Source organism: Myripristis murdjan, chromosome 23, assembly GCF_902150065.1.
Source record: "Myripristis murdjan chromosome 23, fMyrMur1.1, whole genome shotgun sequence".
NCBI classification, from domain to species: domain Eukaryota; kingdom Metazoa; phylum Chordata; class Actinopteri; order Holocentriformes; family Holocentridae; genus Myripristis; species Myripristis murdjan.
Genome location: NC_044002.1, coordinates 10,017,002 through 10,040,901, shown reverse-complemented (window position 1 = coordinate 10,040,901; position 23,900 = coordinate 10,017,002). Strand labels below are relative to the sequence as shown.

General features: G+C 41.9%; 1 protein-coding gene across 1 annotated transcript in view; it reads left to right on the top strand.

The window, feature by feature from the left end:
* Positions 1–23,900, top strand: part of snd1 (staphylococcal nuclease and tudor domain containing 1) — a 191,369-nt gene that overhangs the window by 46,105 nt on the left and 121,364 nt on the right. The window contains exons 15-16 of the mRNA XM_030045402.1: positions 3,008–3,149; positions 15,215–15,324. Coding sequence (XP_029901262.1) covers positions 3,008–3,149; positions 15,215–15,324 — 252 coding nt within the window. The remainder of the gene's footprint in view (positions 1–3,007; positions 3,150–15,214; positions 15,325–23,900) is intronic.

Genomic DNA, 23,900 nt, shown 5'->3' with positions numbered 1-23,900 from the left:
AAAAAAAGCCACACACTACTTTTAACCAGAGACCATATCACACACTTTACTCCTTACACCTACTTAAAAAAATGGAACGGTCAAAGTTGTATAAGGCGTGTGTGTGTGTGTGTGTGTGTGTGTGTGTGTGTGTGTGTGTGTGTGTGTGTGTGTGTGTGTGTGTGTGTGTGTGTGTGTGTGTGTGTGTGTGTGTGTGTGTGTGTGTGTGTGTGTGTGTGTGTGTGTGTGTGTGTGTGTGTGTTTGTGTGTGTACATGGCAGTGTGAAGCCCCTCTCAGCTCTCCCAGGCTGACTTCATCTTGTCAGTTGGCTGTGGTTCAGGCCAGCGGCATTGTTTAAGGCCACAGCTCCACCCTGCTCTTTACATCCCTGTCAGTTTCTCTCTCTCACACACACACATGCACACACACACACGAATCACAACGCTAAAGTCAGTCCAGGAACACTGCCTGTCAGGTGTGTGTGTGCGCGCGCGTGCTCCAGTCGTTTGGCTTGGCTAATGTAATGAGCATTCTAATAGAAGGACTAAAATAGCAACCTCCCCTCGCCAACATCACCATTTCTCTTCCTCCCCTCTTTTTCTTTCTCCCTTTCTTCTACTTAGTTATACACACCCACACATACAGCTGCGCACGTGCACATACCCATGCACATGCTTACACATTTACTGAAATACACACTTCTGTACGTCAGCATCCTGTAGCCCAGTGCTAAAGGTTTGCTACAAGGGATTATGTACAGTGAGTGGGATGCAGTCACAAATAGAGTGGAGATAGGTTTATAAATGTATGGTGTAGGAGATGAACAGAGGTGGTGGGAGGAGAGTGGATATAGCAGTTAGGTTATCAGTCTCTCTCTCTCTTTTTTTTTTCTCTTTCCCTCTCTGACTCACCCCGTACCTTTAAAGGTTGCATAATGAGGTCCTCTCCTCTCTCATGTCTCTCTTCCTGTCTTCTGTGCCAAGTTAGACTTCACAGCCCACACATTGCAGTTGTGTATACATGTGCGTGTGTGATAGAAACACAGAATCTCCAAGTTTGGTTCTATTGTCTGCCACTCAAGTATTTTTGACTAAATTGGTTTGTTAGCAGGAGGTTTGTCTTGATAAAGGCATATATGCTGTGTTTTTGAGTAATGTTGGTGACATTTGCTGCTTGAATCTCCTCTTCTATCAACCATTTTTCTTCTTACTCTCTGTAGGAGTCATGTAAGTTAACGACTAGTTTGTCTTTTTCACTATACACAGATAAGCCAGCATGAAGCTGGCAATCATAATTGACTGAACACAAACATATGGAATGGATTTCAGTTATTGAATTGTGTAGAGTTTACTTTTGCCCCTCTATAGTCACAAGTAGAGTTGGGTAATTAAACAAAATACTATCAAAACTGCACTATCTTCAGGTGTAATATAAGATGTAATAAATTGCAGGAGGTGCAGGTAAAATGTGTGACAAAATACTATTATAGATGAAGTATTGTGGTGTTACAGAGTCCTACCAGTGGTAATCTCTAGACATAGAAAACATTCCTTTGATACATACCGCAGCAAAAATCACACCCTCATCGTTTTTATTTTTATTTTTTTCTGTCAAAATTTAAGCCCTATTGGCAAGTGGACATATAAAAATAGGATCAAGACAGCCATTACATTCTCTACTGTATTTTCTACTAATGCAGAACTGCTGTACAAATTCCTCAAAACAAAATATAAATTCATCCAAAACCTCAGCCTGATGCATGCCACTTTTTTTTTTTTTTTTTTTTTTTTTTAGGATGTATAGATCAGTTTGTTTTAAAATAAACTTTCTGAAAGTGTGGAATCAGTGCAGTCTTTGGATTTTACACCAGCATGAGTACAAATCAAAAATATAAGATTCCTTACATAATCTGAGAACACGCCACACTTGTTTGTTAGTGCTGACATCTTTGTTTGAGCAGTGAATTACTCACTGTATCCTTTGCCTTATTTGATCCTTCCTTACCTCCCACCATAAGCTCCTACTCTGTGCCCAAACCGCCACAGACACTACGGTATCTCTGTCCTCCTTCCTCTCTCTTCATACCATGTTTTAATTCTCTTGGACCATGACTCACTGGTCTGTTGTGCCTACGCGCTCATGCCTGGAGTAGGCACGTATTTTTTTTATTTGTTTTTGTTTTGTTTTTTTTCCTCAATCATTTATGAATCTCCCCTGACAACGATTCACCGGCCCCACTTGAATACACATGATTTAGTTCTGCTTGTAATTTTGGCCCAGGCTCACCAATAAGCCAGTGACTCACCCTCGGAGACAGAGATAGAGGCAGTGAGAGAGCGAGAGAGAGACTTATTTTTGATTGTATGAGGGTTCCAGACGTGCCACAGAGCAGCACTGTGGACATCATTAGGCCAGACCCAGATTTGAAGATGTCTAGAAAAAAAAAACAAAAAAAAAAAACAATGGATTGCTTTGTCAATAAACTGAATTCTGCTTTAGTTTACATTCCATTTGGCTGATGAAATCTCTATCTTCCATAGAGGGTGAATTGGGGACCCTTTTTAAATGTGTTGATACTGTATCCAGGGGGATTTGGGAGTTGTTGTTTTTTTTGACATTGTTGCTATTAATATAAAAAAAAACCTTATTTGAGTTTAGATGCCTAAGAAGAAAAACAGTATTTTTTGAGTCTATAAAGTTGATCTCCAGCAGTGGAGCAGCTACCAGAAAATCTGCTGATGACATCAATTAGTTTGGCTCGCTGGGAGTCAGTTACTCATGCTCGCAAGTATTGAAAGAACCGACCAAGAGCATAAGAATAAATGTGTCACTGGATTCTGGTTCACAGCTCGTTTTACATTAATAAATGATAGCTGTAACTTCTAGGAAAGGGCATTTTAGATTAAATCAAATAGCCCTCATTAGGTGCCTATCTAATCCTATCTCTCTGCCCTTTTTTCTTTCTGTCTCTGTCGCCCTCATGCCAACCTGCCTCCCCAACCTCTCTGTCATTCTCTCCTCCACCAGGAGACGCAGAAAGCCAAGCAGTTCCTGCCCTTCCTCCAGAGAGCTGGCCGTTCAGAGGCAGTGGTAGAATATGTCTTCAGTGGCTCCCGCCTCAAGCTCTACATGCCCAAAGAGACCTGCCTCATCACCTTCCTCCTTGCCGGTAGGTACCCCACTCTTTCTCTCTGGTTTGAAGGTGATGTCCTTGGGTGTCCTCCAGTGGACCCAATCCTGCGCAGGTGCTCTAGCTGTAAATGAATGCTCATTTGAATATCCTTGAGTGAAAGATGAGTGATACATCCAGAGTGTGTGTGCATTTCAGCTGGTACGTCTCACACATTATGTCCCCTGCTAGCTTGGAGGTCACAGGTCAAGCCTCTCAGCAGCATAGCCGTGTGCCTGCTGACAGTCTTTCAGTCCTAGAGCCATTATAGGGAGGGGTATTCATCAACCACAGTGTACCCTCCTTGCTATCAGTGGTGCTGGCATGAAGCGGCTGTCACCTTTGACTTCTCCCCCACCTGCGCTTTGGTTCCCTGCCGTGTTTGGTATCGATTTCCCTTCTCCATCTGTTTTCTGTTGTACCTTAGTGGTTCATATGGACCTGTTCACCATCCTGCATCCAGGTAAACTGAAGGTTGAGCTACGGTCTATAGGAAGGTATAGTCAGAGCTTTAAGCCTGCATGAGCTGGGTAATATTTATTCATTTGTTTGATTGGACAAAGCCCAAAACACTGTGTTCCAACCTTTTTGTATTCCCTTTTCCTGCCTGCCACAGAAACTCTCTGAGAAGGTCAGAGTGTGAAAACTTGAAATGTTCTCTGATCCACTTGGTGAGAGTGAGTGCACTGAATCCTAAGTTGTACCTTTTGGCATTCAGCAACAGTCAGTTTACCCTTCCCAAATCCCTTCTTTATCACTTGTCTCTCTCATACCCAGTGCACAGTACACTGGTACTGAGGACAGATAATGAATAGGTAAGAAATTCATCCATTGTTTTAGTCTTTTTGATCCATTTTCTGTGAGCAAAATAAGTGATTGTATGAAGCTCAGGGCAGGGTACAGATGGAGTGAAATACAGGCTCTTATCACTGATAGCAGGGCTACTCCCAGTATTTCAGCTTTTTGACTCTTTTGACAGTTTACACTAACATTGAGGCTGTATCTTTGGCAGCCAACTATGATTTGCACATCCACCTGGATCATGGCGATGGCAGGAATGCTGATCCCTTCCACAATGGATGATACTCCTCTGTTATTGTTGCAATAAAACAGCCAATTTTGATCCATTTCCATGTCAGTCACATTTGTTTGCCAGCCAAACAATGCCCCTCTGTTTCTAGTAGGACAAATGCCATATATTTCTGACAAATATTCAGATTTGATTTAATTATGCGTGGCCGAATTGTTGACGCATTAATTAATTTTGGTCATTTGCTTCTGATTGCCTTTGTTGTCTGCCGATGAGTTTTGTAATTAATTTTTTTGTGTCTACTGCCTTCTGCAAGATGCTTTGACATGACCCCCACCAATATGCAATCTGCACAGAATCATATAAGCTTTCATTAAAACTGGCTGGTATTTGACATTATCCCTCGAGAGGAATTATACATCAGCATTCAGCACAAACACATGTGCACATACACACGCACACAGTCACATATGGTAGTTCCTGTGTGTTGAAGAAGATAATGTCAAATGTGCGTGTGATCATGTTTGCGGCGTCTGTCTCATTTTGGAATGATTTTATTTAATCAAAGGTTATTAGCAAATCACAATAAGCACATTATGGCAGATAGCCCCCAAGTGGATTTGATTAAGGTTGTCCCTGGTAGGAAAGGTTTATCTGCCGGAAATGAGACAGCGCCTGTTGTCTTTAATACACACATTAGGCTGGATTAGCCTTGATTGATATTAACGATCCCTGACTTATTTCGTGTATTTTAACGGCTTCTGCTAAAATCAAAGGTCTCTGTGTAATACCCTGATTGCTCCCTCACTTCTTTGTGTCCTTGCCTGCACCTCCATTTCATAAGGTAAATAGGTGTAGCTTTATGTGCTTTTTTGCTTTCTTCCCTCATTTTTCTTTGTGGTAAGAGATTGAATGTGGTAATGTTGTGTCTGGCGGGTCACGGCCTCATTTTTTTCTGTACACAGATGTTGTGTGCACAGGTTTTCTTTGCGTAAGCATGTTTACTCTAGTTACCTATGTTAGACCCTGCTCCTTATATGGAAAAAGCCTTCAGACACACACATCCCCTTATTATCTACCCACCTCTAATATCCAAGCAGTTCCTATCTTCTCCCTCATTCTCTTTTCTGTCAAAGTTATCTTTACATGTTTTATTCGCCCATCTCCACCATGGGCTGTGTTTAAAATGACGTGCATGTGATAAGGTGGCTGCCCCAAGCCTCTTGAATTTATCTGTGTGTGTGAAACAGCAGAAGCCCTTCAGCCAGTGTCTTATCACATGTCGGCAACAGATAACAGTGTGTGTGGAGAGCAGATCTTCAGAACATATGGCTCAGATATGCTCAATATTATAAGGTTAGATAGGCCTGTAGCAGTATGTGAGCTTTTTAATGGTACTGGAAGTTTGAAGTTATTAATGAAAAGATATTTTACATATATGTATTTGCACATGACTATAACGTATTCATTTGACTACAAAAATGTACTGACTTATTTTGAAGTCTTTTATGAAATACAGATGTCCCTGAAAAAGTATCCAGTGAATTAGAATTGGAGAAGACAATACACAAAATTATATGGCTCCCTAATGATGTGTGCAGTGCATATAGTGTGTTTAATATGCAATAAACTGAAAATGTGATTTTGAGGAAAAGTGCTTTTGTGTACAAGTTACAGAAGTGGAAAACACAGTATTTACTCCAGCAATCTCACAAGTTTAATTGCATATATAATTTGATACATTGTTATGCAGCCGGAAATCAAAATATCAAATTAAACTTTCATAAAAGCAACCTAAGTGTTTCATACATATCGTAAGTAAATTACACAAAAAAAGCTAAAATTCATTGACTTCCTCCCACACCCTGACCAGTCAGTTAGACACTTTATTTATTGATTTTATTCTCTTAATTCTGTGTAAGCCTCTCCTAATGTACCTCTAAGCATTCCACTTCAATCCTTCAGTCATCAAGAGTTCCTGGTTTGATCTTCAACACTGTATTCGTTGACTTGAAAGTCAAATTGGTGGCGTGGTTGTCTAATGCTAAGAGAAACCATCCTATAACCAAAAGGTGACAGGTTCAACGCTGCAACAATGCGTGCCCATCAAAAAGCCATGCGTTTTGTAAAAGTCTCCTTGAGCTATCTGCACAATCAAGTGTCTGCTAAAAACTAGAATGTAATTGTGGCAGTCTGGCCAGGCAGACTGTCCTGTGATCAGAAGGTTTTGGGTTTGCTATCTGCAAGAGCCAGCTTACCTTTTGACAAAGTGTCCCTGAGCCAAGACTCTGAGCTCTGTACCTGTTCACCTTTTCAAAGTTTGTCTGGATAAGCACTGACTAAATGTAGCTGAATATAAGATCTAGTCATATATGGTTGCTTTTAAGTAAGTTTTGCATTAATCATCCATTGCATTAGCCATGATTTTTTTCATATTCACAAGTCATGACAAAATTCACTTTAAAGATGAATTAGGGTGGAAGTTAGACTAAAATTTAAACAGAATGCTTTAAATGAATGAGACCTATATATCAAAGTTAATTTACTGTTGATGCTCCATAGCTACATACTGCAGCAAATCAGGCCTTGATATCTGCAGCATTCTATTTTCCATCATGGGAGATTTTTAGGCCCATTACTGACCAACAGATTCAATGCCGATTTTCAAGTTCCCCTGTCATTGCTGTAATCACTCAGTCAGATATGTGTGGTAATTTGAAGGAAAACATCCAATCTTTTCCCCCTCTGAGACGATACTTCACCTGTATTCTGTTGAAGAGTTTTCTGAAACTGCTATCTGTGCATTACTAATGCTAATGGGTCAGACATCATCTTGTCAGCCAGCATTTCCTGTTTCAAATTGAGACTGTAAATGAAGTCATCACAAGGCAGTTAGTATGTCAGGTAGCTCAGCAAGTTTACCTTAAAATACCAGAAGCGCAATACAGGTATCATTGAATTCAAACTACCAGTCTGCTTAGCCAGCAGCCTATTTTCTCTTTTTAGCCTTACCATTGTAGTTGTCCTGGTTTTCTGCCTTACACTCTCTCACTCTCACTCACTCTCTCTCTTTCTCTCTTTCTTTCTCTCTCTCTCTCTCTCTCTCTCTCTCTCTCTCTCTCTCTTTCTCTTTCTCTTTCTCTTTCTCTTTCTCTTTCTCTTTCTCTTTCTCTTTCTCTCTCTCTCTCTCTCTCTCTCTCTCTCTCTCTCTCTCTCTCTCTCTCTCTTGCTGAACCCCCTGCTTATTGGAAGAACTCTGTTTTTGATAACTCTCTTTGGTGGGAGATACAGGGGATACCTTTCTCTCTCACTCCCTGTTTCTCCAGTGAGGCATCTCAAAGCCTCAGTATCTTCCTCCCGCCTAGGCCCCTTCCTTTTCCAGAGTTTTGCAGAGTTTTCCTTGACAGCTGAAGAAAAAGGTGCATAAGGAAAACGAGGAGTAAGAAAACAAAGCAAAAGGGCAGAAGGAAGCCCCCGCTTCAAAGACAGCTAGAGGTGTGCTTCAGGGGTTGGATAGGAAGTTCCCTTTCCTCTCCTCCCAATTCACCTTCCTTCTTCTCTTTTCACCTGCTGTCCTGACCAGTGCCACTTCCGCATGCAAGATTGATAAAGGTTAGAGTAGTCATCCTGTTTCTGAACGAAAGGAGGAAGGTTACTATGCAGGGAGGGAATTGAGAGTTTTTTGAGCTGGTATAGGAAGATGAGAGTAAGATGATGAAAGCAGGAAGAGGTGAAGGAAGAGCTGTGGAGGTGGAGGCAGAAAGGACGGGAGGGATAAAGAGAATGGGTACATGGTGAAAAGAGGGAGGACAAAAAAGCACAAGTGATGTGAAATACGTGGGAATAAAGGCATGTTAAAGCTAAGGGAGACTAAGTAGTTGGAGGCCGTAAAAGTTCTCTACCTTCGGTAACTTTGATGAAGTTTTAGATGGGGGCCATGGCAGGTGAAGTGAGCTTTCAAAGTTGCTCAGAAAGGTATGGTGAGCAGCAGTCTGTCAAAAAGATGAAACACCCGTCACTTGGACACAAAGATTTAGAGTGTCAGCAAGAAGCATTAGCTGTCGCATGGAGCGTGCCCTGGTGCCATTTGTCTGATTTTTGTTTAATATCTAAGGGTATGTGTGTTTGTGTGTACACCTGCATAAAACTTGCAGAAGATGGAGAGGTGGAGCATAAAATATGCAGACGTGTCATCCAAAATATGTCTGTGTGCATTTTTTTTTTTCTGTGCATAGTACGAAGTCTGTTAAGATTAACTTGAAACAGTCTGCAATAAAACAAGTTACAGTGCGCCACTGTGCCTAATAGTCTCCTTCTGTATGACTGCAGCACTGCAGCTTATTGAGATTCATACACCTCACAGACCCGGGGTGGGGGGAGATAAGAGATGGAGCTGCTTTAGCCACTGGACCCATTCAGTTGGTATTTGTGTGTGTTCTCTGTTAGCACAACAAAAGTAGATGCACTGAATTTGTCTGTTCACTGGATGAAGAGTTCATTATTGACTGCCCTTTTTGTTTTTAGTAGGTCTGTTTAGCACATATATGTGTGTGTATTTTGAGTGCAGGATGGCACATGAGAAAAATGCCATTTCTAGCCCTTTCCATTCTTAACTTAACTCTAATTTGCACTGATGTTGAGAAGGGTACATGCCAATTATAGCACAGTTTTGGACAAGGGCGGGGACAGTGGCCCATTGCTGAGCCTGCCCCCGACCATCAAAACTAAAAGAAGCTCGAGTGCAGAAAAGGTGTTGAACACACAAAAGTTTCTTCTCACACAAGAGCTGTCAGAGCTCAGTGTAACTACCTGCATGCAGTGCTGTCATTTCCTGGCATGGGCAGCAATTTCTCACTCATTGTCACAAGTTTTGACATTGAAATGCCACCTTAGCAAAATGGTAGTTGTGTTTCTCAATTCATTGAAACTAATAATCATAATGTATAAGTAGTTACAAACCCTAGGGGGAAAAAAGGCTAATTTTAGTCACGATCATGCACCCCTATCCTCGAAGGGCCTCTCAGCCACTCAGCAAGCAACTTACAGTACAGTAAAGTACACCTTAAGTACACTTTATTTTGTATAGAATAGTTGCACAGCTGTGGCGAACTTTGTACAGTTTCCTTGAAAATCAGTTAAAAAAAAAAAAGAGAAATAATGGGAGGTTCTTCAGACATTGTTTTGTATAGAGATCTATCCCTAGACACCACAACATTGGGGTGGGACTTGGGATGGGGGGTATAGAGGAGGAGGATGAACAGTGATGATCCAGGGCTTTTTGGAGGAATGGGCATAACTTTGCTTAAGCCTTGCCTGGATTAATGAGCCTTTACATTCGAGTGTTGTCCTTAGATGATGGAGAAAGGGAGAGATAGATGTAGATGAGAAAAAGGGGCACAGTGAAACGACCCTAAGATTTCCCACAATGGGATGCTGCCTCTGTTAGGTGCATCACTCCTTCTTATCTTTGTCTCAGTCACCTGCATCCCACACCCACTGCTGAAACACTGCAGGTAACTGACTGGCATGGCATCCAGGGAAGGAGACAGGGAGATGATTGAGGGTTGGAAACAGGGGAAGAGAGTACAATGATGGAGAGCCAGACCGTGGGTGAGAAATGGTGTGAGGAAAAAATTGAATGACACTGATTTTACTGATGCTGGAATGAAATATGAATGCCCACAAAACAAACAAACAAAAAAGATCCTCCAATCCCCAGCTTTTATATCCACATCCAGTCTGTACAATTTGATATCATACTTTAGATTAGTTTTCTATGAATGCTAGCTGTGTCCATTTTTACATAATTGTCTCCACAGTCAACAGATTGACAAATGCTAACTGTTAATGCCTGTTATTAACTTAAATTAAGTCATTAACAGACACTAGTGACATCCATAGTGGTTTAATTGTATGCTTCAAGTACCTATAAATGTCTGTGGAAATTTTGGAGATATTCTGACTAGCCTATGACTTATGTTCTTGTTCATGAATTAAGTTTCATGAACAAAAACATAAGCCACATGTGACAATGTCTGGCACATTGTCACATCGCTCCCTCCAAAACTATTTCTCCAACATGGAGCTCATTATCTTGGCTTGGTTAGCAGAGGAAGAGAGGTCAACTCAATCCAGTTCTTGCTATGTGCTGGAAACACATTCAATTACCATGATTTAAAAATACATATTGGCAGTCAGACTGCTTGCTAGAAATGAATGCATGTAAATATATGCAGTTGGTTTTAATCGGTGAGAAGAATTAGAGCTTGAGTGAAGGTCACTCCCCACAGAATAGATATATGTGCTGCAGAATGCTTGCTAGCCCTGCTTCCATTGGTCTGTCTTGATGCCTGCAAGTATTACATAATTATTGCTATCTTACTGTGCGTAGACAGCAGGAACCTATTGCGGAAACAACATTTTAATAATACAAGAGTTTGGTTATGAAACTAGAGTTTAATAATGCTTTTGGCAATGAGGAGCAAACAACTTGTTGGCCAGTTTTCTTTTTGCAGCTAATGTAGAGTTATGGCTTGCAAATATCTAGTTAAGGCTTTGTTTCAGTGCCAACTTCAACAGGCCTGCTGCATCCTCCGAGTGTTTGTTTTCTCCCTCTTTCTTATATCCACCACACTCTCTCACCCCCTCAACCCTCAGCCATAAATGCTGCAGAAACAATATCCCTACACCTGAGAGAGACTGGGAGATGGGGGAGAGAGAAATGGGCACTGAGACAGATGAAAGGAGGAAGGGAGCTTGGAGGAAAAGGGATATGAAGGGAAGAAAAGGTTGAAAGAGCAAGAGAGAATTGGAAAAGAGGCAGGAATTAAGGCAAGATTATAGACAGAGGAGAGGGTTAGGGATAGTTGGTTGGTGTGTGTGTGTGTGTGTGTGTGTGTGTGTGTGTGTGTGTGTGTGTGTGTCTACCACACTGTGTGGGGATAAAAGTTTTTCCAGGCCACTGTTCTGTTTGTCAGAGTGTGTGTGCTATCTGTTGGTAAGAAAATGTGTGAAATTGTATATATAAATGTGTTTTCCACTGCTTTTGTGTTTGATATGCTGAGTGTGTGTTGTGTGTATGTGAAAGACAGAGGGAGGGAGGCAGAGAGAGCAAGCAGTGCAGAGTGTGTGTGGGAGGAGGAACGGACTGCTGTTGGGGTGAGGAGGAGGAACCGTGTGTGCGTTTTTGTGTGTCTGAGCGGAAAAGGTGTGTGAGTTGAGGGGGCAGGCAGTATTTCATCAGGCGCACAGCTCATCCAGAATCGCAGATTAAAACGTTACATCTTCTCCACAGTTCCTGCTTGCCCCTGAAACTGAGCGCAACAGAAGAAAATGAGGGGAGAGAGATGTGATGGAGAGAGTTAGGTGGTGGTGATGGTGGGTGTGTGTCTGTGGGAGGGGGGAGCAGCGATATAAGGCCACAGTTTTATGAAATGAAATTTTTGATGGTTTTAATTTGTTCGGAGGTGGTTTGCAGAATTTGTTAACTGCAAAAATGGGTGTCCAGGGAAGGCAAGTGCCTTTCTCCTCACTGGGCTTCACATGTGGGCGGCATATTGTGACTAGTTTTTTTGTTTACTCACTTGTGCATTTACTTCTTCCAAGAAACATTTATAATTAAATCCGTTTTTGTTGTGTATTTGAGACCCAGCTCACACATTTTTAATGAAATACTTTTAACATTTTACCAGACCAAATATGATGATCGATGTTGTATGTGTGGGTGCTGGCTTCAGGCTAATGTGAAGAATGCCATGCTTTAATTTGTCTGTGTGTTGCTCACAAAAATGAAAATGCAACACAATACAGCAGGTTGCTGTGCATTCTGTTGGTTTGCCCCTGTGTGTAAGGTGGTTTGGTGTCGACAGATATCAGCATGCATCGTGTTTGTCTCTGAGATCAGATAAGATTGATATCCTGTAGTTGGATTCAGATGTGTATCCAGGTGTAAGTGAGCGAGTCATGTATCATAGTGCAAGTTGAAATTTGCTATACTCAGTGACTCTCTGGCTTAGTTTAAATGCAACAGAGGAGGAGACTTGAGTGATTCTGTGTGTGAGAGCATGCATGGAAATTGAGTGCAGATACGTAAATCGTCAGTCGATTAGAATGAATGTACCAACGTGTATGTGACTCCAGATATGAACTGACCTCTTTCTGTTCTACACCTGACTGTTCTTGCTGAAGGACTGTTCTCAGGAATCGCTCAGTGCCGACATACTTACCCGGACAAACTCAAGCAGAAAGTCAAGGATATCTCCCTCTCTGCGTTTACTTTTTGTATGCATTTCACTATAAATATATCTGGCTTTTTGTCCCTCTTGCCTCCTTTCCTTTTTTCTACAATCTTGTGTTTTTTTGTTTTTTTTTTGCCTCCTCCTTTGTTTTTTCTGTGTCCCTCATCTCTCCTTGTCTCTTCTCCCCAGCACTGTTCCAGCCAGGATGTCCCACATGGAAGCCCTGTCCTGGTCCACTTCTATAAATACTTTTAGATGATCTTGGCCATCAGTGTCTCCTCCTTCATCTCCTCTCCTCAGGGCAGCTGCAGGTCCTCTTTAAAAGTCTGAAGCAGTTCTTCATGTGAATCAGTCTGTTATTATAAGTCTTAAATGGTTACATGAAGCTTTTAAGTCTTGGGTACTGCTTCAGAATTGCTGAGCTATCAGTTATTACCTCAAATTTTAACAAAAGAAGTTTTAATCGATTAGTTAGATGGTTACAAGAGTGGGTTTTTGCCAGGATGGAAATAATAATAAAAAACAATCTCATTCTCATCAGTGTGAATCAAACATTGAATTGTCAATAATATACAAATAGGAAAAAGGCAGTAACTTTTATCTGGAATCTGGGCCTAAAAAAAAAAAAAAAAAAAAAAAAAATACAATGAAATTCAATTAAATTAGCGATTCAGTTGAATGGATGATGGGACATTTTCTCAGCCTGACACACAGAACTACTCAGCCCAAATTACTTTTTGCGTGCACTTTGGTTGCGAAAAATGGCTTTAAATTTCTTTCTAATGGGCATTAGAAAGGTCTTAAAAAGTCATAAATTTAAGTTGGTGAAATTTGCAGATCCCTTTTTTTTGCTCTGCTCAGGACACAGTGGGCCATTTAAATGCTAATCCTGGTCACCACACTATTTACTGGCTATTAGCGACTAATGGAGTTGTTGTAGTTTGCCTCTCCTGGGGAAAGCTGAAATGTTCTTTTAGGATGCAGAGGACGTGTGTGTGTGTGTGTGTGTGTGTGTGTGTGTGTGTGTGTGCGCGCGTGCATGTGTACATGTCTATGTACCTGCGTGTATATTTTTGTAAGGGCCTTGTGTTTTGCCAACTCCACATTTCATGTACATGTGGTAGGTGTTTGCTGTGCATGAGAGAGTGCTGGCTGAGCAGCCGATGCCTCCAATCACATGCTGCTTGACTGCCCAGTTGCACATTTCCCCTTTACCATCTCCCAAAAACAATCCAAAATGGAGTTTGTATTTGTCCAAATAGGAGGCTTGTTTGCTGACTTATCCGGGGTATTAAGCAGAATGCTGTAGATTTGTGAACATGAGCAGGTCTTTCTGAACGGCTGAAAGAAGGGAGCTAAAGACTCCAGACAATCTTTCGCTGTCATCAAGAGACAAAGCCTGGATCTGCTGTACTGACAGTGGATTGGAGACCAACATTTGAAATGGATTTTTGCCAAGAGAGGCAGAGCGAGATAGAGATTCAGAGAGAGACAGAGGAGAAGAGAGAGGCAGAGTGGGAGGGGGAGAGACGGAACGAGAACAAAGAGCCTAGGAGACTGCTGTTGCTTTGTTAGCACAATGTTGAAGGGTTTACCGCCCACCTAAAACTAGCATTGGGTTACTCTGCATAAATCAATACTACTAAGACGTGTGTGTGTGTGTGTGTGTGTAATAGTAAAGTGACTGTGTGCTAATTAATTCAGGAACTTTGTAGATACATTTTCAGCTCCCTTTCTTGTACATTTTCATGTTCAGCACTATACAGGCCTGTCTTTCTGTCTGTCGGTGAACATACATATGTGATGCAACAAACATACCCGCTATGCAGTAGCAACGCTGCCTGTTGGGGCGGCATCACGATTGATGCTTGAGATGCTCCTCCGCTGAAGGCATCAGAGGCCAACCGAGAGCACCACATGAGCCCCATGCTCTGCATACAGAATGTTTGTGTATGAGAGAGAGAGGACTTCACATACTTAGTTCGTTTCTATAAGACTGAGAGCGACATACATACTCTCTCTCTTAAAACCCAGTCACGTTCACCTTCAAATATACACATTCTCCTTCCTGAATACACTCATGCTCTCAATCATTACATACATTTTCTTTTTCCCCTCCGAGCAAGTAAGTGGAGATGAAGAGAAGATTGCACCCCCCCCTCCACACACACACACACGCACGCACACACACACACACACACACACACGCACACACACGCACACACACGCACACACACCTCTCTCAGTATCTAATCCACTCCTTAGCAAACTCCACAAAAAAAGCCCCTGAAAATATACCAAGGTCGACCTGAAGGGGTCTAAAAGACACAATACCAACTCAGGCAGCTATTCAGAGGAAACAGTTTATACAGAAGCGCTTTATGCAGTCAGGATTGACCCCCGATGACCAATTATCCATTTAGTGCTGCTGCTAGTATAGTCTGCTAATCTGTAGTGTGCCACTGACGTGCCTCCGTGTAATTGTGTGGCTGAATGATTTTGACCTTGACCTTTTAAGAGGGATGAAAAGGATGCTTGATGTGGCATCAGTTGTTGGGGCCACTGGGTTCTAGAGAATTGTGGATACAAGTCTATTTACTGGCTTTCAGTGATATTTCTGCTGCTGTGTCTTTTTCTTTCTTTCTTTTTAAATTGGCACGTAGATCCAATTAAGTAATTTGCTCAGTTTTTGTCAGATAAAGCCAGATAAAGTTGGAAGTATTTGAGGAATCTCGCTGTTCTTTTGATCAGCTGCTGTGCTAACCCTTGACTCCTTCATTTTTGTTGTCTTTGGCCAGGTATTGAATGTCCACGCGGCTCCAGGAACGTGCCTGGGGGGATGCAGGTGGCAGAACCCTTCAGTGATGAGGCCATGCTGTTCACTAAAGAGTTGGTGCTGCAGAGGGAGGTAAGCAATCACATGACATTTTGGCTCTGGCTTCCTTGTTTCCCATTGTTTTATTGCCCATTGCCATGTTGGTAACTCTTAGTATTCTGCCATTTTGGCACCAACGGCATCACATTTTATTCTAGCACCTGCAGTGCAAAGTTAGCCTGCTTTGATCACAGTAAGATTTTTTGTAAAATAAAAAAACAAAAAGATGTCTAGTTTACAGATCCAACCAGTTACTGATGATCCGCAACACTAGCTTTGGCTTTGAAGAATCTCATGTCCCTCATACTTTTTGTCACATTTGGCACTTGATTGTTCTTTTTGTGGTCAGTTTTCCAACCCACTCAGTTGCTTGTTTTTCTCACTACAAATAAACCATGGGGAGGGAGACAGTGGGAGGATGGGGCAGGATTTCTGTCACCAGGGCATAAGTAAGATAAGTAAGCTTTTTAATGAATTCCTCTATAATTGATCTACACTCTGATGTTTCATATCCCTCCTTATTTTGTTTCTTGCATGTGCACAACATCCTCATCAAGCTGAGTTTAGAGCTGCACATTTTTTCAAACAGAGAAACCCAGTGCTAAAAAAGAATTCTCTTGTTTTTCCTGTGACATTTGAATCAGTCCCAACCATCAGCTGCTTTTCTTGGATCAAGCCAAAATTCAGAGGATCAGAACGTCACTTGTATTTTGTTATCAAGACAGACGTGTTATCAAGGCAGGGCCGCTGATGAGCTCATGTAAAGCTCATTTATTTAATCTTTTGCACCCAAATGAACTTTATTTTTTATCGTCAAAGTTCTTAGTCAGAAAATGTACACACAGCCTGACAAAACCATTCTGGATGCTGCCAGTATTCAGTGAATTGGCTCCAAACCGTGATATTTGACTGTTGCCTCTGTTGTCTGTGGCTTTCATTGAGATTGGTCCACAAATCCAAGCCAAACTGGCCATCATCCCATAGACCACACTGTATCTGAATTCTGTGTTAGCAAGGATTTTTTTTTATTTCCTCCCAGATACTCCATCCAGTTTATGGAAAGCTCACCTGATAGCGGATCAGTGCTCCTGGGCTTTAGAAAACTCCATCCACTGTGTGTCTATTCATTCACATGCTAATAGCTTTTTATAGGAAGCAGTGAACGGACCAAAGCTATGATGGAACTAGCTATAATCCTGGGACCACTTATCCAGGCCACACACTGTCTCTCCCTCTCTTTTCTCTCCCCCTCTCGCTCTCTCTTTCACTCCCCCTCTCCATTCCTATCTCCATTTAAAAGGCTTTTTTGCGTAGGGTGGCTGACTCCGCTGTCCTCTGGTGTTTAATTGTCATGGAAATGTGGCCTTGGCCAGCGTTGGAGGTGGACTGATGTTGGAGAGAGAGAGTGTGTGCGCATGCGTCCATGTCTGTGTGGTGATCCAGTAATACAGGTTGGATTGAGGAAGCCTTAGCTGTGAAATAATTGTTGCAAGCAACAGGGGAATTTGATTGACAGGGATGCACACCCTCGCTCATGACTCAGTGCAGAGGTGCTGCAGCAGGCACATGCTGATTTGAAATTTTTATCGGTTTTACTGGTGCACTTAGACTCGCTCACAAATGCATAATTAAGCATCTTCTTAGTGCTTGCACATTTGGCTCTGCTGCACTCACCTGCCTCGTCCCTGTCACACACAAATTAAATTAAGCATCGTTATAATGCAAACACCCGCGTGCATCGGCACACTGACGCACATTCTCACACACTTTCTGCTGTGCCACTTATTGGCGTCGTCAGCAAAAATTTTCACAGGTAGGCGGGAGTTAACAGGCAGGACACAGCTATATAATGAGTCCAGGACCCAGTGCGGGGGCAGGCTGGCAGGCAGCCCTGACCTACTGTTGTGGGCTAATATGAGCACAAACACACCCGCGCACACATATGTACATGCGAGAGCTGTCACTTTCCCCCAAATCTGTGTTCAGGCAAAATCATTACCCAGAGGAAATTTACTACTCCAAATTCCCTCAGTTCATAACCAGTTTGGGTGTCTGTCGTTCGATTGCCGAGCAAATTGGAACACTTGGGGGGAGGGTGACAGATCTTAAACACACACACACACACACACACACACACACACACACACACAGATATCCAGTCATAAGAGATGACGACTGATAGTGTAACATTATACAGTGGCTGACAGCAAAACAGGCCAGTGTTGCATGAATGAATGAGATGGAACAAGAGAAGTGACGGGAAGTGTATGAGCACAAAGGTGAGACGGGTTACCAGAGCAACAGGAGTAACAAAAAATACAAACAAAAAAATTTTTTTAAAAATAAGATAAAGAGATGATGGTGATCTCTCTGTCCCTGCCATTTTGCCGAGTGAACCGGCTATTACAAAAGATGTGTTACAAACACTTGAAAATGAGTACAGTACATTTGATTTCATTAGGATGGGATTGTGCCACTGGTTTGGCTCTGAATAGCGTTTGATTACAGAAACTTTCGAAGGTGATCAGGACATGGCCCATGTGAATGCCATGTGATTTGTGTTTTTGGTGGTGCTTTTTTATTTATGCAAAAAATGTTTGTTTTTCTGTCCTACTCAATGCAGTTGTCAGCCATTTTGAGTTTGCAAGGGACTCGCTAATTTGACATGTTCAGTTCTCCATATCTTTCAATTTTTCTGACATTAATATTCCACTACTCTGTAATTAGCTGGTTGTTTAGAAATTGGGTTTTTGTGTGGGAATAGGAATGCTGTTCGGTTCTTTCGCTCTCTTTTTCCCCTTGTTTTTTAATGTCTCACTTCTTTTTTCTCCTCATCCCTTGTGCTCTCCTCCCTCTTCTCTCTTGCTGTCCTGTCTTAATCTTTGACCGACACTTGCTCCGAGCTCTCTCCCTCCTTTACTGCTATTTCTCCGCCTCCCTTCCCCTCCATTTCTCGCTTTCTCTCTCTCTAAACTGCCACACTGCCATGTCTTAATTTCTCCTGATGCAGACACGCATAATTAATGTGGCGTGCGGCGAGAGGAGAGGCCCTGATTTCTGTCTTCTCTATTTATAAACCCCCCCCCCCCCCCCCCCCCCCCCATCCACCCTGCGTCTCTCTGGTGATTCTCTCCCTCTTTTGCCAAGATTTTTCACTTTCAGAGTCCTTTTTTCTTTTTAAACTCATCTGTTTTTATCTGCTCTGTCTTCCTTCCTTTCTTTCTCTTCCTCTCTCTCTGTCTCTCTCTCTCTCTCTCTCTCCCTCTCTCCCTCTCTCTCTCTCTCTCTCTCTCTCTCTCTCTCTCTCTCTCTCTCTCTCTCCTATCTGTCTCTCTCCCTGTGTAGTCTTAATCTCTGACAGACACTGCTCCCTTTACCAGTGTGGAACCGAAACAGCAGCACAGAATTCTGGGGTAAAAAAAAAAAGAAAATGCATTGGTAAACACCCCTCCCCAGACGTCTCTCTCTTTGTTTTTGTTTTTTTTTTTGTTTTTTTTTATGTTTTCCCATTTAATTTTTCTCACCTCCTGCCCTTCATTGACGAAAACATCCATTCAGTATCGCAGTTGTCTAGTCTCTGTTGTGTTGGGTTTGCTTTGTGCGTTTGGGTGGCAACTTCAAAAGCTCAGCCTAGCTGGTGGTGGGGGGAATGAGAGAATGTACTACACTGTGGTGTTGATGGAGCAGGAATCAACTAAGGACATGCACGATTACTGCTGATGTGCTCATTAACAACAGCAATAACAGCCAGCGAAATGAAAATGAATGTATTTTTAGTGGTTTATTACTACACTGTACATTCGTGAGTTGTAGTTACTGGTTTATGTTTGGAGGATGGAATCATCTGTGCTTTTTAAATATTTAGCAAGGAATTTAAGTGTCTGTTATATGGCTTGTGCAAGGCTTAAATGTTGAGCAAACAAATACAGACAGGAGTTACCAGTTAAATCTACTGCTGGTGTTTTTAATTTTTTAAGACCGGGTTGTTAGGATTAATCAGCACTGGAACTTTGGATTAATCAGCATTGAAATTAGCCCAAATCCCTGTCTCTGGTACAAACAAGTGCAGTTGTGTAACTCGTCCCTAAAAGGGAGCAGGAATAAGAGAAAGAGGGTGAAGGGAGAGTCAGACAGAGATGGAGAGAGAGAGATGGAGAGAGATTGAGCGAAGATGAGAGCAGGCTAAGTGGACGGCAATACGTGGTGTGCTGTTCCACCTACACATACTGTCAGTCCTATTGACCTCATTCAGTCTGGGTGGTCTCCCTTCTCCCTACTGCCCTTACTGCCTACTCACCAACTCTTACTCTCTCAATTGCACAGACACTGAATTCACTTTTTCACCTATACAAGCATGCATAAATACGCTAAGAGGCCATGGCTTGCCTGGATGCCTTGAGAAATGCCTGGCTTGGCTTTTTTATTTACATTTTTTTCTTGGTGTCTTTTTCAAAATCTCAGTGTTTTTCTTTCTTCCTCTGTCGCACATTTCCTTTGTCTTTTATGAATTAGCATACACAAAGAGACACACTAAGACTGCATAATTAATCACATATAACATAACATCAGTAATCATAATACTGACATTCACTGCAACTTGGAAACACTTCATTTCACTTAGAGGTATAGTTGAAGAGATTGTGATATGAAATGGAAATGCAATAAAACAAAACATTTAATTTTACGCCTCAAATTGAGAAAAATAATCAACTTTAATTATCGCAAAATATTTGGCAAAATAGCTGGGATTAGTCATAATTGTGCAACCCAACATGTGTACACACACACACACACACACACACACTTACCTCTTATGCCTATGCAGTATCAGCTCTCCTACGTCATAGTGATGAATGAGACGAGCATTTTGACATCACCTGGTGTGCATGTAGATCCTCTGTGCCACGAGTCATTGTGGTTAAAATGCCCCCCACCCTCCACCCACACCCACCCCACCCTGCAACATGAGCGGCATGTGCGCCAGGCTGCCAGTGGCGGGGGGTCGGTGCAGCCTGGCATCAGAGCTGCGGGAGGCTGTGCTGAGGAGCATCGATGAGTCACCCTGCTGGCGTGGCATCACAGATGTCCCGCTCCTGCCTGCCTCGACAGATTTAAGAGATTTCTACTTTAATAACTATTTTAATCTTATCATAGTAAACCCTGTACCTTTCTTCTGTCAAGATGCCGGGTGCTGCTCTCTGTTTTGTTGTAACTTTGTGATGCTTTTTGTATGCATGTATACTCTGTAATCATTATCATAAACTTGTGTAGAAGCATCTAGACAATTGGATAACTGACCTATTATGTGTCTATTTTTTCCCCTCTGTTGGTCTCTGCACATCATTGGTCAGTGTAATTCGGATCAATTAATTTATTGTTCTTCTCACTTACTCTCACAAACACACACACACACACACACACACACACACACACACGCAGATGCACAAAAAGCGGTAGACAGAATGCATCCTTCATGCATTTGAGCCTGTTTTTAACATCTTATTTTGCCTCTCAGGGCCCCAGGACAGCATCGAATTTCTCCACTGCCTCCATGCTCTCACATTGATTTTCAATCACGCCTGAAATATTTCGGCGAGGGGCCGATTACCCAAGTGCTGTGTCTCGCAATCTTTGACCATATCTCTCCCTCCCTCTCCCCTTTCTTTCTCACTCTCTCTCTTGCTTGCCTCACTCCCTGATATTTCAATTGCCCTGTTAATGCTGATGTTTATTGGCCCGTCTTTGTTATTGTGTGTCTTTATTTGTCTTGTTTTGCTTTCTTGCACGCTGGCATACACATGCAAATTCTGTGTGTGAATAAGTAGGGTACGCATATTGAATAATGCATGGTGTGGTTTCTTGGTCAGATAGACGGGCAGACGGTGCGGACAGTCAACTGTCCCTCGGGTCCTTTTTCCTCACCACATACTGTAGTTAAACAAACCACCCGTACAGAAGGCGAGCACATATCCAGATGACTGCCGCTTTATAGCTGCAGTCAGGATCTGTCCCCATCCATTCATAACTGGAGCACTGGTAGAATTAAATAACCAGTTTGGGCTATGTCCATTCTGGGGCTGAGACCAAAGCATTAGATGATTTTCAGTCTCATACTGATGATGATTATGCATTTAAATACTCCACTCATAATGTTACATATAGCGTTAGCACATAACATATGTTTTTGCTTTTGAGGCTAGAATCTGGCCTAGATTGTGGTTTGTAATGATGACTTACGTTGAGTAACAACACCATAGAAATGGATCCTAATTACCCAGGCACTAATCTGTACATCTGCTATGCTGATGTTATTTCAGTAATGCTGATACATAGCTAAGTGAGGAAAAAGAAAGCTTATCTGTGTTAGAGCTATCGCCATAGTTTTATACTTCTGGTTAAACCTAGTGCCATAACTAGATACAAAATTGTGATTCAGAGTAATGTTTTACGACTGTGGGTGTATTAGTTGGTGAAAAAGGCAAACTGTGGCAAAATTATCAGCCAACCAGGCTAGTTTGTGTCACTGTTGTGACCTTGGAATGCATCTTGCATCTATAATGCCATTAATAGTTTCTAGAGTGCATTGATCCTAACGTTTGATACTTAAAATTGTCTTTCTGCATTGCTGTCGACTCTTTGGTATCACAGGTAGGGCTTGGCAATATGGACAAAATCAAATATCACAGTATCTTTGACTGAATACCTCAGTATTGATATTAAAATGATGTTGTAGGGATGGCAGTTGGTGCTTTCATAAGATATTTAAACACAAGAGGTTTTTGATAATCATTAGTCATGTGGACATGATGACCACGCAGATAAAGGTAAATATTAAAACAGCTAGAGCAGTCTAATATGTTCAGATCAAATTGGATCCATTTACTCTAATGCAGCATTTAAAACCAGGAGAAGACAACACTTTTGCCATATCTCAGTGTTAGAATATCTGAAATCTCCAGTCTCACATCACAGTATTGATATAGTATGGATTCATCACCCAGCCCTGATTCTTCTCTTGGTATTGCAGTAATATGGAAATGTTAAAGAACTGCACAGCTTGTGCATGTATCAGTGTTGCAGTTGGGTCGCGTTGTTCTTTGAAAACCGTGAATAATGGCCGAGGGCGAGCAGAACGACCCACATAAACACATTCACACCATCGCAGTGTCAGAAAGATAGATCGGCCTGGCTCAAGATGGAGAGATGAAAGAGAGAGTGTGAGAGAAACCTGCTCGTTGCTTTATCGCCTGAACTCATTTATGAGGGCGACCTTGTGCGTATGTGTGTGTGTGCACGTTTATGATGGAATGACAACTTCCCTGTCCATCCTGATAAGTATACACTGCAACAGTGCGTGTACACACACTGCTTGGGGACCTGCTGAATCCTCTTAGCCCTCTCCTCTACGTCAAGGGCACTGCAGTAGTGTTCCACATCAATGAGGACAATCGTATAATGCTCTCATGCACCTATAGAAGAATGTACATCCTTTCTGCTTCTCATTTGTTCTGCATATTTCCCTCTCTCTTTTGACTCTTTTTCCAAATTTGTTCTACTTGGCTTGATTGTTTTCTGTTGGCTGTCACCAAGTTGTAGATTGCTAACGAGTTGAAAAAACTGAGTGGATGGAGAGTGAGAAAGGTACAGGACACAGGGCATGAAAGAGTGTATGCTCACACACTTAGACAAACACATGCTTAAGTTATTATTTGACCTCAGGCCAAAAGATAAAGAATTACAGCGGCAGGCAAAGGAGCAACAGATTCCATTGTTTCTCCTGTCTTACATTGCTTGTTTTTCCTCTGGCCATACACCCCCACCCCCTGCCACTAAAAACTCCATATTGAATTTGTGGTCCAAATGTGAATACGGCAGGCAGCCAGCCTGTTAGCCAGTAACTGTGTCAATAAACATGTTTACCTGTCAAATGATTTATGTACCTCCCTCCTCTCTTCTCCACCTCTGCTTTTTTTCTCTCTTTACCAACTGTTTTCCTGTGCTAATCAATAAATCAGTGTTTTATTTTCATTTTGTTCAATTTATTCACTTTTTTCTTGTTCTGTTTAGCTGCATCAAGGAGGTTTTATAATAAAGCAAAAAACATACTGACAGATTTCTATAAAATTTTGGGGCAGGTAGGCTTTGAGCAACAGGAAAAAAAAAGTCTTTCTGATTTATATCCAGAATTTTGACTTTTTTGCTTGCCATAACAATAAAATACATGGAGATAGAGGCTTGATTGTCATAAGAAGCATGTTTGCAGTGTCAATATAACTTAAATTTGAATTGATGGGATTGATCTGCTTTGTTGTCGCAGTAAGTTATAGAGCTGTTGAGTGTTACATGTGCAGTCAGTTTATCCTTCTTTGTCCTTTGTGAAACTGCAGCATTCTATGTGATTATTTGTGATTTGTTATTTCTTATTCCGTTGGTTATTTCAGTCTCGCCTCCCCCGCTTGCTGCCTTTGTCTTTGAAGATGACCATAGATGCCACAGTCATCTGTGTGTTGCTAAGTGACTGGGGCTGAGTAGCCATGGCTAATAGACGCTACTTTTTGGGCCCCAACAGATACGCACTTTCTCTTTTCTGTGTCATTGTCTTTGTTCAG